Below are 12,581 nucleotides of genomic sequence, written 5' to 3' on the forward strand. Positions count from 1 at the left end.
TAAACCATATGTTATGACTCAAACTTCCCATATGAGTCCATTTCAGTGCCCTAATGCCTAGAACATGGAACATGGATCTTTGTGCGTTCCATTTCAATTTTTATGACTTCCAATTTTCATAGATTCATACATATTTTGATTCCATGTTCTGAATATTAATCAATGTTTATAGCTGTTTTGAATCATGCCCCAATCAGCAATTGAGGGTCTTGAAAGCTTTACTCTAGCCACGTCATTAAAGTCCATTGTCCTTTGAGGAGGCAGCTCTTCATCAGTCGTAGTTTTAGTGCCTTCTAACCTGCGGCTCATCTCCCAGGCCTATATTGGAAAATGTGCTGCTGCTATTCTTAAGTTTTTCCATGAGTAATTCCTCAGGAGTGGATGGCCTGTTCTTCTTCCCAGTCTTTTCTTAGTCTGGAAGTTCAACAGAAACCTGTTTACCTAGGGTAATTGATATACTAATGACATAGTTTCCAACATCATAACAACATGCAAGCCACCACAGTACGGCAGGCAAACTGATAGACAGGTGGTGGAACGATGCTTGAAAGTAGGTATTTGGACAAAGATAAAGATGTATGGTAAAAGTGAAAATCATTTTATTAGTATAGTAGGCTAAGGGTGATTCTTTAATACTTTATTTTCTATTACATGTGTTTCTCTATAATAAAAGAGGACGGCAGTATCCTTTGGCTGTGGTGATGTGATGGCCCTGGAAGGAGCTTGGAGAAGTTAATGTTCTGTTCCACATTCCCGACTGTTTATCCACCCACCGCCTTGTTTCTTTTCCTATAGGGCCACGTGAAACTTTCCGACTTTGGCCTTTGCACAGGACTGAAAAAAGCACATAGGACAGAATTTTATAGGAATCTGAACCACAGCCTCCCCAGCGATTTCAGTAAGTGTTAACACTGATGTTGGCCTTTTTGTCCTTTCAAGTGGCCTAGAATTGTTGTTCCCCTGGTAACCAAATTAAGCAAGAGTCTCTCAGCGTGGGCCTTTAGAGAATGAACAAACCTACCCACGTGTAGTGGACTTGAGTTGTCTGGGAGGCAAGATGAATGCTGGAAAGGGGTCACCCAATAAGCTTGATTTGGAGCTGGGCTGGGAAGGCTGCTGGGGATGAACACAGGGCGAGCACAGGTAGGGGGAAAGTCCTGGCAACAACTCCAGGCTCCACTTAGCAGAGCTGCCCCTCTCTGTCTCTGACTTGAGCACTGTCAAACCCTGGAAACCGGGTAGTAAAGCCCGTGCCACCATGTCTCCTAAAAGCAGCAGTCCCGGGATCTGACAGTGGCTCTGGGAAGTTGTGAGTGTCTCAGTCAACTCGGAGACCTTTGCTTCCGACATAGACAGAATTCCGTATAATTCTGATTAAGACCTGCCACGTCTGGCTCTGTGGCTCAGTGGGAGGTGCTGTTTAGTTAGAACGCTCCTGTGTGATTCTTGGCATGAAAGCTTCGAGTCTCTGATGTGGGCTTGCAGACTTGCTAGGAAACGTGCCCTGGAGTTTCTGAGGTATGGGCACCAAGCAGAGCCTGGCCCATCAGACACTCCTGCCTGAACTGGGGTTGAGACTTGTTTGCTCTGCTTTTAGCGTTCCAGAACATGAACTCCAAGAGAAAAGCAGAAACCTGGAAAAGGAACAGACGTCAGCTGGTAAGTAATACCTGGGGCTTCGAAAATGCAAGAAACCAAGTATGGATGCATTTTAAAGATATTTATGTTGATTAGCCCTGGTTCAACATTTGCAGCCAACCCCTTCCTTGGACAGGACTCGTAGAGCGCGGTCATACTTTGATGGTTACACCAGCAGGAAGTTTGGAGGAGGGCAGATAGGAGTAAATTGCCGTAGTTGTGAGTTTTTAGTAGATAACTCCATTCTGACCTTTGACGTTGGTGACAACCTCTTTCCTGTTGTACCCTTTATTTTATTTCATTGTTATGAAGTTGGAAGACTCAAATGGAGCTAAGGGCGAATACCTACTTGGAGCTGCTTTTGGGGTGGGGTGGGTGTGGGAGGCAGGTCTCAAACTTGGACAGTTTGGTCCCTTAAGAAATATTGACTCCTCCTGGCTGTGCTCTTTTGTAGTAGAAAGAAGAAATCGGGTAAAAATGGGAGTGAAATAGAAAGGAAATGCTTGTTACTTACTTTATAAGTGTTTGAGAGCATACATATAGAATTATTCCCCACAAGCTTAAAAATAAGTACTTTGATTGGATTTGCTGTGATAGTACACTAGGTGTTTTAAAATTTTTTTATTTTAATAAATCATTTTATCGGAGGCTCTTACTGCTCCATACATCATACATACGCCATACATCAATTGTATCAAGTACATTTGTACATATGTTGCCATCAGGTATTTTGTTGTTGCTTTTTAAGAAGTATGAATTGACCAGTAAATTATCAGCAAGTAGGCACACTTTTTATTCTTAACAGTAGTGGATTAGCTGAGTCATATTTGAAGTACAGCGTACATTTCCTTTTCCTGAGACCCAGTTTTTGGAAAATGACTGACTGCCTACGGGCAGTTGACGTGTGTCATTGCATACTTAGGCTCTCCAGAAGCCCAGAGCAAGTGAAGTGGAGGGTACAACTAGACTTCACAGCCAGCAGTGAGGAAGCAGCTTGGCAGTGGGGGAGCGCTGTGGTGGAGGCAGTCCCTCGTCATGCCCAGATGAAGTGTGGCCTGTGTCTGCACATGCAGTGACCTGGCAGGCTTGCCAGGTAGTGAGTCTCAGCCAGACCCCTATAAAAGACCGGATTAGAGTTATGTCTAACCTAGAGTAGCTCATTAATTTGCGTTTACTGTCTCAAAACCAAGCATCGTTAGTAACTCCCATCGCAGATGGTTGTGAGGGGAGGCCTGTGGGATTATCTAAGAAAGAAAGGCAGATAAAGAAAGACATTTTTTTGTATTTTCTTTGAGGCTCATCATGCTTGCGAGTATTCGAATTTTTACGCTAGACCTGGGCATTGGGAAATACATCACCATAAAGCAAACCCCTTTGGAAAATGCAGCAACCAAAATGAATCTTTGATGTATTTTCCAAAACTAACTTGGGGTCCTCTGGTGTGGTACAGTTTTGTAGTCCCAGCAGTGTCCTCTCCTTAGGAACTCTGGTCCTTTTTCTTTTTTTTAATTTTTATTGTGGATTCCTAATGTCAACCTAAATTCATACATTCATTATATGGATTTGGTTCTTGTTTGCGTTTTAAAAAAATGATGATATTGGGGCTTATACAACTCATGTCACCATCCATACATACATCCATTGGGTCGAGCACATTTGTACATTTGTTGCGATCATCATTCTCAAAACATTTGCTTTCTACTTGAGCCCTTGTTATCAGCTCCTCATTTTCTCCCTTCCTCCCCACCCCCACTCCCTCACGAACCCTTGATAATTTATAAATTATTGTTATTTTGTCATGTCTTACACTGTCCAACGTCTCCCTTCACCCGCTTTTCTGTTGTCCGTCCCTCAGGGCGGGGGTTGTATGTAGATCCTTGTGATCGGTCCCCTCTGGTCCTCTTTAAACTTCTAGATCTGTGTGTGTTGGCACCACGCTAGGGATGGTCAGGAGGGAATTTGGTCACCTGCTTCTAGTGTGAGGGGGGGGGCTTCAAGAAGTTCCTGGAAAGATGGAATGAGAAGCGACTAGAATATTTCGATGGACTTTTTTAAAGGCCCCTAGTATATCTATCTCCTCATAAAGCAGTAGTTCTTAACCTTGGTTTTGCATGAGACTCACCCAGGGGAGACTTAAAACATTATATATATATATATATATATATTAAATGTATATATGTGAATGATCATCTGGGTCCCTCTTCTAGAGACTCTCATCCAGTGGGTAGAACGTGGACATCTGACTCTTGAACATGTTCTGGGTGATTCCTCTGTATAATCAAAGTTGGGACCCTCCACTGAGGAGATGGTTCTGTAAACAACAGCTCTTCCCTTGGTGGAAAATGGATCCTTATCTGTGTATGTTTTGAAGGGAACGAGTAGTAGAGAATCTTTTGTGAATTGCTTGTCGTGTTAAGCTGCCCAGGCTGAACCTTGGTTCCTGTGCTGCCATGTATTTGCCATGTATTTGGCATTAAGCCTAAGTGCCGCCAGCTGTCCTTGTAGCCTGAGACAGGCAAGTGTGCTTTTGGACTTGCCCCAAAGGGGCGTGGCCAACTTCCCGAGAAACACCTGCAGGCCTTCGAGGAACGAGATGTCACCGTTTCCAGGTGAATGGAGGTAGATGTGCTTTAATAATTTAAAAAGGTTTTTTAAGAGAAAAATCTGAATAAGATAAGGCCCTCATGCTGCAGTTATGGTCCATCCTTATTACCTTTTTACCTTTTACCCAGTAGAAATGGAATGGTACTTAATTTAGGCTGTTGTCATATCACTTGCTTTGGTAAAACTTGAAGAAAATAATGCCACCTCCCAGTCTTCAAAACTGTGTTCCCTTGGCCTTTTGTAAGTGATCCCATTCAGCAGGTACTAAGATGAAGGTTGACAGTAGTCACTGCTTAATAGAAGAAGTTTGCCGCCCTCAGTTAAGCCCTAACATATGTGTTTGTTCAGCCAGCATATTACTCTTCACTCTGTTGCGACTCATTGGCAGAAATAAGGACGTTAGCTTTCTTCCTTGGCTGCTTAAATGATATTGTAATGTTTTAAATAGTGACTGTAATGTTTTAAACAGTTGGGTGGACCTGAATAGCCTTAAAAAGGCAAACACTACACCCACTGTCATCAAGTCAGTTCCAAATCATTTAAAGTAGTAAGCAGAGGTAAGTCATTAAAGTTATTAAGGAGGGCCAGTAGTGGCGCAATGGCTAGAGTGCTCGGCAGCGAATGGGCACTTGGTGATTGGAGCTCCCTGGCCCTTTCTGGCTCTGGAGTTAGTCTGCCCGTGCTATTGATTTCACTCCGTGAGTCTTGGCGTTTTCATGCCTTAATGTCTTGAAGGAACTCTTTTCCTGTGGAGATTAATCTCTGATTTTATAATAGAAGATTTACTTAACACTCAGCTTTGTTGGAATAAATCTTGTCTCTAAACAGAAGGGGGTCTGCAATTGCTAACAGTTATATGGTTAGAGTAAGAGTACTTCTTTGTTTCAGACATTAAAACGTTCAAGAAAGGGGAGGAGGAAGGAAGAAGGGAGGGAGAGGGGAAAAAAGGAAAATGAGGTGATTCCGGGAACCCAAGAGGAAAGCAAATTTTGGGAATAATGAGGGCAACAAATGTATAGATGTGCTTTACACAATTGATCTATGTATTGTGATGAATTGAATGAGCCCCAAGAAATTGATTAAAAAAAAAAAAACTTTCAAGAAAAAAATCTGATATTTATGTTGTGTTATATTTGTGTCTAAAATAAAACAATGTACAGCTACCTTGAATGGAGGGGAGGATGGATTTCTACCTTATAGTATACACAAAAAAATATGTTCTAGGTGGAAAATAAAATTTTTTTTAAATTGAAAAGAAAACAAAGGGCAATATCTTTTATGACCTCCAAGTAAGGGAAAACTTCTGAAAGTAAGATAACAAAAAGTAGAAACCATCGAAGAGGTAGGAAATAAAAACAAAAATTTATTTACTTTGCTACTTTAAAGAAAAACCAACAAAAAACATCTGCTTATCAAAAAGATAGCAGCGAAATGTACAGACAGTCAGAGGGCAGACAGATCTGCTTTGGAATCACTGTTCTGCATTCAGGGGCAAGCCACTGCCCTGTGGGTATGTCCCTGGTCACGTGCCCTTGGGGAGCTTCCCCAGCAGATACGTGTGCGTCCCTCCGCTGCAGCGTTTATATTGCCAAACACATGGAAATACCCGTGTCCATCAGCAGGAGAGTGGTTACACGGTGGACCTAATTCCTCCACAGCTGGGAGAGACAACCGAACTTCAGACACATGTGGCATCATGGGTCACATGTAGAAACACAATGTTGAAGGAAAAAATAAAATAGAAAACTGGTACCATTTTTATAAAGTTTACAGTAAAGCCAAATTAAAAGATCATTTCAAGAGCCACGTTGGCACAATTACACTGCATTTGGAAAGCGGGTGATAAAGGTGAAACTCCACCCCGAGGCTTGGAGCAGCAGCAGAAGGGTCCTGGCTTCGATGGCTCTGGGAGTATTTCGGTTCTTCGTTTTGGAATCCCAGGCATTCCTTTTATACTACATAATTCCGTGAGTTACACAGGCTTTCATACGTCATTCAAAGAATCCTAATGGAATGGTAAGCCTCAGTCTGGACGGAGATACTCAGTAATCTATGCTACTGTAAAAGATGAGTATTCTGAACTCAAAGAATTTCTCCAAATCAAAATAACAATACACCTGAAAATTTCCTGGGCACAGGGCCCTGAGCAGGAATTCACAGTCAACAAACCTGACTGGCTAATGAACATAAACCTAGAAATAAGCGACTGCAGATTCCCACAGCTTGGAGATCACGTTTCATATTCATCAGATGGGTAAAAAATTAAAATCTGATAAAAGCAAATGGCAAGATGTGGTGCATTAGGAGGTAACCCCCACCACTAGGGCAACTCCTTAAAACCACTTTGGAGGACAACTGGGGACACATGGTTAGGTTGAAGATGTTTTGTGCCATCCTGCTCCCCAAGAGATATTACAGGAATGTGTTTGGGAAACAGTGCCAGTGTTTATTTACAGGAGAATATGGGTAAAGAGATGTGACTTCCTCATTAACAGAATAGGCAGTGGCAGATCAACCTCCAAATTATAGCACTGTAGAAAAGGTAATATATGACGTATGGGCATAATCATACAAGACCATGGGAGCGTGTTCCTGTATGGGGAAGGATGAGGGGGATCATGTGGGGCAGAGTCTTAGTTGTGTCTGTGGTTTAGATTTAAAGCAAACAAACAAACCAAGCATAAGCAAATACCGTAAATTGTTGACTTCTCTGATCTGGGTGGTGGTATATGTGTATTTATTATCTTTGGTTTTTATCCCGACATGTTTGTACTATTACATATAATTGAGAAGATAGATGACACAGTCCTAATTTTTAGTTTAAAACATATAGCATTTAAAGCACTGTACACCTAGTAAAACCCCAAATGTCCAGCCAATTAGAAAGCTTGGGCCGCACAGCCTCCTAGTATTCTGTCGCCCTGACCTGTGAGAGTAGACTCTTCAAGTTTAGAAAATGTTTGTCTCACAATTCTTGATATAGGTGAATTTGGCAGAGAGACTTAGAAACCTTTGATATCTAGGATGTAACTTTTTAATAAAGCTTCCCTTTATAATTGCCTACTATGTAGCAAACATAACAGAAAGGCAGGGCTTATTTGGAGCAAGATAGTTAATTTCCAAACTTGGCTTTGACATGTTACTAGTTCTGAGGCGGTGGGCAAATCCTGTAGCCATGTGAACGTCAGACTTGGCTGATAAGATTAAATAGAGGCAGACGCATATTTCCCAGTGCTCAGTAATGACAGTAGTTTCCTGGTTGTCAGAGTCTGAGGTCCTGGCGGCGTAGTGTTCATTCCTTGGGTGCTAACCACAAGGTTAGCCAGGCTTTCTCCATCCGGAAGAGTCACAGTCTCAGGACCCCAAGGGACAGCTACTCCCTGCCCCACAGGGGCTTGCTGTGAGTTGGCATCCACTCGATGGCAGTGAGGGTTTAACATTTTTTTTTCAGTTGTTAGAGATACCCTTGACCTCGTGACTGATGGGCTTCAATTGGACTTAGGCAGAACCTAAGTAATACACTTTTACTGTTCCAGCTGGAAAAGAAAAGCCCTCTGGCCAATCAGGTTTGGCACTAGCTAGTGGGAAGCCTGCTCATTGAGGATGGGGATAGCCCCGGCCGGCCCTGTAGCCTCTGCTCTCTAGGATGGCTCTCTGGGCCACCCACCCCTGACGTGTGCTCCGTGTTTCAGGCCTTCTCCACAGTAGGCACTCCTGACTACATTGCTCCCGAGGTGTTCATGCAGACCGGGTACAACAAGCTCTGCGACTGGTGGTCGCTGGGGGTGATCATGTACGAGATGCTTATTGGTAAGTCGCATGCTTTTAGGGGACTCGTTCTGTGCAGCTAGGGAAGGACCCCTAAGTTGACAGTTAGAATCAGCACTTTTGTTTCCCTTCTCTGTCAGAGTGGTTTCCGAGAGAGACAACTCCTGCAGTCACGTGTCCCCGATGAGGTCTCGGGCTCACAGGCATCCTGACTGACTGCTTTGCTCGTCAGTGATCATGTTTCTCTCCGCTTTCTCGTCCTCTCCATCTAGCACTTCTCCCAGGCACTGTCCTTTGTGAAGCACTGCACTGTGCCGACGACCGTTAACTGGGCATTGCCTCCCTCAGTCTTCACTCCTTTTTCCATCCGCTTCCTCTGTCAGAGCCTTCAAAGCATGCAGCCCTCTAAGCATTGCCCATCTTGTTTGAATGGGGTGCCTTTGTATTTAGGGGACATTCGTGTTGGGGTGGCCGTTTGCCTGTGAGCACTTGGATGGTAAAGGGGCCGTGGTGCTATAGGGCCTACACATTGGGCTGTGTGAGACCACGGTTTGAAACCACCAGATGCCCCGTGGGAGAAAGAGAGGCTTTCTACTCCTGTAGTGCAACACCTCCTGAAAGCCACAGAGGTAGTGTTACTCTGCCCTGTAGGGTTGCTATGCGTTGGAATTGACTTGACCGTGAGTTTGGTGTTTGGGCTTGACTTGGGTGATGCCTATAACCGTGATAGTGCTGAGTGAGTCTTTGCAGATGACCGGGGTGGTAGCTGGCTGTGTTACCTTTGGGAACACTGGAGTGGACAACCCCGAGTGGAAGGCAGATGGGCAGTACTGTATGTTAGTGCATGGCCTCCTGCCGAGAATGCTCAAAAAGAGCCATGGTGCTCGTTGTCAGAGCCCATGCTTCCTTGTGACTCAACTTGTTTGGCACTTTGCCCGTACAAGGATCCCTCTGGATGGAGTCTTACCGATACGGTGACATCCTTTCATTTCTGGACTTCCTTCACCTGCAACGCTGCCCCTGCCCTCCTTCCCCTTCCCAGCCCTAGCTATGAGCACACTCCTGTAGCAGAGACATGCTTGGGGTCTAGGGCTGTTGGGGAATGCGAGGTTGGTCGAGATGTTCTCTGGGGTAAATAGAAGCCCTGTCCACAGCCATGGAAGGAAGGCCCTATAGAAGTCCAGTGGTCATGAAAGAGATTTCAAATTGTATTAGGAGGAGAATCTTCAGCATTCAAAGTTCTGGGGTCGAAAAGCTCCGAAGTTCCTTCTTTTATTACAGGCTACCCACCTTTCTGCTCCGAGACCCCTCAGGAGACCTATAAGAAGGTGATGAACTGGAAAGAAACTCTGAGTTTCCCCCCAGAAGTTCCCATCTCTGAGAAAGCCAAGGATCTAATTTTGAGGTATCAGCCTCAAAAAATTGCCCCCCTCCTCCAGCTTTGTAACTTGAATCTTTTTCCTGTTTTAACTTGCAGTATCTTTTGAATCTGTCTTCTCCTTCCTCCTATTCCCCTACTCCCCCAAACAAAACTGTAAACAAAGCCTGTTGTTGTGGGATGGGCTCACCCCAGGCAGCCCTGCACAGAACTAGCTGCCCCCAGGCTCCAGGACTGCCCGGCTTCACAAACGTAGACTGCCACCGGCTCTCCTCGGAGCAGCTGACCTTCTGGTGGCGCCGAGCGCTTCCTTACTGTGCCCGAGCGCTTCCTTACTGTGCCGTCAGGGCTCCTCCCTCCTTTTAGAGGGGGGTACTCTTCTTTCTGTTTTGTTTTCTAAAGAGATTGCTTGACATTTGCTAAAAGACCTCTGTCTTTTCCAGATTCTGCTGTGAGTGGGAACATAGAATCGGAGCCCCTGGAGTTGAGGAAATCAAAAGTAACTCTTTTTTTGAAGGTGTTGACTGGGAACATATCAGGTATTTGCATAGAAGAGCTCGTAGGATTCCTTCAGGTCTGTGGTTTGGTTCACATTAATTTGGAAGCACTGTTTCTGCCAGTCCAAGAAAGGGAGGAGAACTTCTTAGAGATCCTAGGTCTCTTCCTGGTTCCAGTCACACTCAACTCGGTGGCAGCGGGCTTGGCGTTTGGTGTTGGCCGTGATCACATCCATGCTCGGGGCTGGCTGTTGGGCTCCTGCCAGCCGTGGGGGCTGGCTGTTGGGCTCCTGCCAGCCGTGTGCCCTGGCGTCTGTTGCAGGCAGCAGCGCTTTACAAAGGTGACTGGCTCTCACAGAGAAGGAAGCGCCTCAGAAGGGCACTTCTCTCTCACGGAGGGCCACAGTGGGGCTGGGCGTTGGGAGATGGCGAAGGAAGAATAAGGAAGCGGAGGAAGGGTTGGCTTGGGAGTGGTGTAGAGGGGACTAGAGACGGAGAGGAGAGACGTGGAGAGAGACCATTCGTTGTCATGGTCGTGGTGGTGTTTTGCCCACGGCAGTGAGAGTCTGTGGGGGACCAGCCCTTCTCATTCCGCGTCCAGCATTGGTTGGTTGTGAAGTGGAAGATGAAGTTATTTATTTCATAACCGGTTCTGATCTGCAGCCTTGTGATTCGTATCTTTGTGCCCTTGTTGCTGCTTTGTAACCACAAGTCAGCGGACGGGCAGAGCCATAGACCATGGGTCACTTAGAGGGCCGCTTTCTTTCAGCCGACAGGGGCGGCAGTCATGGAAGCCTAGTGGCTCTGGGCTTTAGCTTCCCAATGGTATCCCTGTCTGTGTTCCTACCTGTGAATGATGGGAGTTACTTATATTTTTGAATTTTTGTTTGTGCATAGTCACTTGCCTGCCTTATCAGGGCCACAAGCTTTTCAGAGAAAAGAAACACTCCCCCTGGGGACCAGCCTTTCCCTGTCAGATGAGAATCTGTTTCAGCGACTTGACCAGTCTGGACCCCACCAGCCATGGTAACTTTCGGCATGTCTGTTCTTGGCAGAGAAAGACCTGCTGCAATATCGATTGAAATCAAAAGCATTGACGATACTTCAAACTTCGATGAGTTTCCAGAATCTGATATTCTGAAGCCAACAGGTAATATAGCCCCAGCAACACGCCTTCTGCTGCCTGAGAAACACACGATCCCCCATTGGGGGCGCTGTGTACAGATCAGGGTAGAGAGCAATGGAGAGGAGCTTCATGTCTTCAGTCTTTGTAAGTGTGTTCACAGTAGCACCGAGACCTTGGTGAGGGAAAGTGAATAAAAACTCGATCTTGTTGAGACTGCTCAGCAGAGCAGGTAAGTCCGAAAGATAATTTTGTTGTTATTTATGAATGAAAGCTTAGGTATCTCAAAATGTCATCTCAAAATGACAGGAAAGGGAACCTAAAACTTAAAAATGTGCATTTGTGAAGAAATATAAAGTTCAAGCAACATAGGCAAGGCCATTGCATTAAAAGTAAAAAAAATAGAACATCTCAAAAGTGAAACATGTCCCCCCAGCTAGCAAAGCTAGGGCGCAGGCTGCAGAGGGAGGCGCCTGCAGTGCTTACCAGTGGGGTAAGGCGGGGAACCAACGCACATCTGTTTCCTTCTCAGCAACCACGAGCAGCCACCCCGAGACTGACTACAAGAACAAAGACTGGGTCTTCGTCAATTACACCTACAAGCGCTTTGAAGGCCTGACGGCTCGCGGGGCAATACCATCCTACATGAAAGCTCCCAAATAGCCGCCTCGGCATGCCATCCAGCCCAAGCAGAGGCCTTCGTACGACGTCACCGCTCCCCTTCGACGTGAACACCCCTTTGAAAGAGCTTCCCAGAAGTTGTGTGGACCGCGCTGGTTGTCCATCAAGTCTGCTGACAGGTGTCTGTAAGTGGACCCTCTTCCTACGAGGCGTCTGGAAACATCCAGGACAAATCCGACGGTTCCTGCCCACCTGCCAAACAAGCTCTCCTGCTTCTGGGGGAGCCTCATGAGCCCACTCGCCACAGGTCCACGGCAGGACAAGAACCGAACTGGCGTGTCTCGGAGTCTGTCCGGTGAAGGGGAAATGGCCATCTCCCAGCGTGACTGGGATGGTGAGGGATGCGTACACACCAAGTATAGCCACTTCCTTTGGTTGGTGACATGTTATGTGCCAAGCCCACCAAGTATTTTTAATATATATATGAGATAGCTCAAGTCCCATCGTACTGTGGAAATAAAGCAATAATGAAAGCCTTCTCGGCCAGCATTCTGGCTGAAGGAAGGACCCTCTCCCTCCTCAAAATCCACTGAGGGGGTGGCGTGTGGGAGGGGGAGTTATGGCCCCATACCTCGGCCTCAAGACGAGTGGCTCTTTTTATAGCCTCTATTCATGGTGCACTTTATTTATGGTACTACGATAAAGACCCTCAATCCACTCATTTATCTGCCCCCAAAAATACTACTGCTGTCCCTCTGAATGTTGATGGAGGGAGACCAGCTTGAGCCCTGGTTGCTCTCAAAGGCCCAGAAGGCCACTGGGTATTGCCAAGGCGTCCTGGAGCAGGTGGAGAACTGTAAGGACTTAACGGCTGCATCAGAAAGCCCCCAGGGGCTGGGCGGTGGGTGGTGACTGGACCAGAAGTCCCTGCTTGTGCTGCCAAGAACTCACT

The 12,581-nt window shown here is 45.9% G+C and overlaps 1 protein-coding gene across 2 annotated transcripts in view; it reads left to right on the forward strand.

Annotated features, from left to right (window-relative positions):
* The window catches only part of STK38 (serine/threonine kinase 38), a 42,737-nt gene extending 30,162 nt beyond the window's left edge, over nt 1-12,575 (forward strand). For both annotated transcript variants that reach the window (XM_004710737.3, XM_045294789.1), the window contains 7 exons: nt 796-898; nt 1,598-1,659; nt 7,935-8,052; nt 9,292-9,415; nt 9,832-9,927; nt 10,941-11,035; nt 11,541-12,575. In XM_004710737.3, coding sequence (XP_004710794.1) covers nt 796-898; nt 1,598-1,659; nt 7,935-8,052; nt 9,292-9,415; nt 9,832-9,927; nt 10,941-11,035; nt 11,541-11,671 — 729 coding nt within the window. In that variant the 3' untranslated portion in view covers nt 11,672-12,575. The remainder of the gene's footprint in view (nt 1-795; nt 899-1,597; nt 1,660-7,934; nt 8,053-9,291; nt 9,416-9,831; nt 9,928-10,940; nt 11,036-11,540) is intronic.
* The last annotated feature ends 6 nt before the right edge of the window (nt 12,576-12,581 follow it).

This window comes from Echinops telfairi, unplaced genomic scaffold, assembly GCF_000313985.2.
Source record: "Echinops telfairi isolate 266 unplaced genomic scaffold, ASM31398v2 ScPeMD7_3533;HRSCAF=4204_1, whole genome shotgun sequence".
NCBI lineage: Eukaryota > Metazoa > Chordata > Mammalia > Afrosoricida > Tenrecidae > Echinops > Echinops telfairi.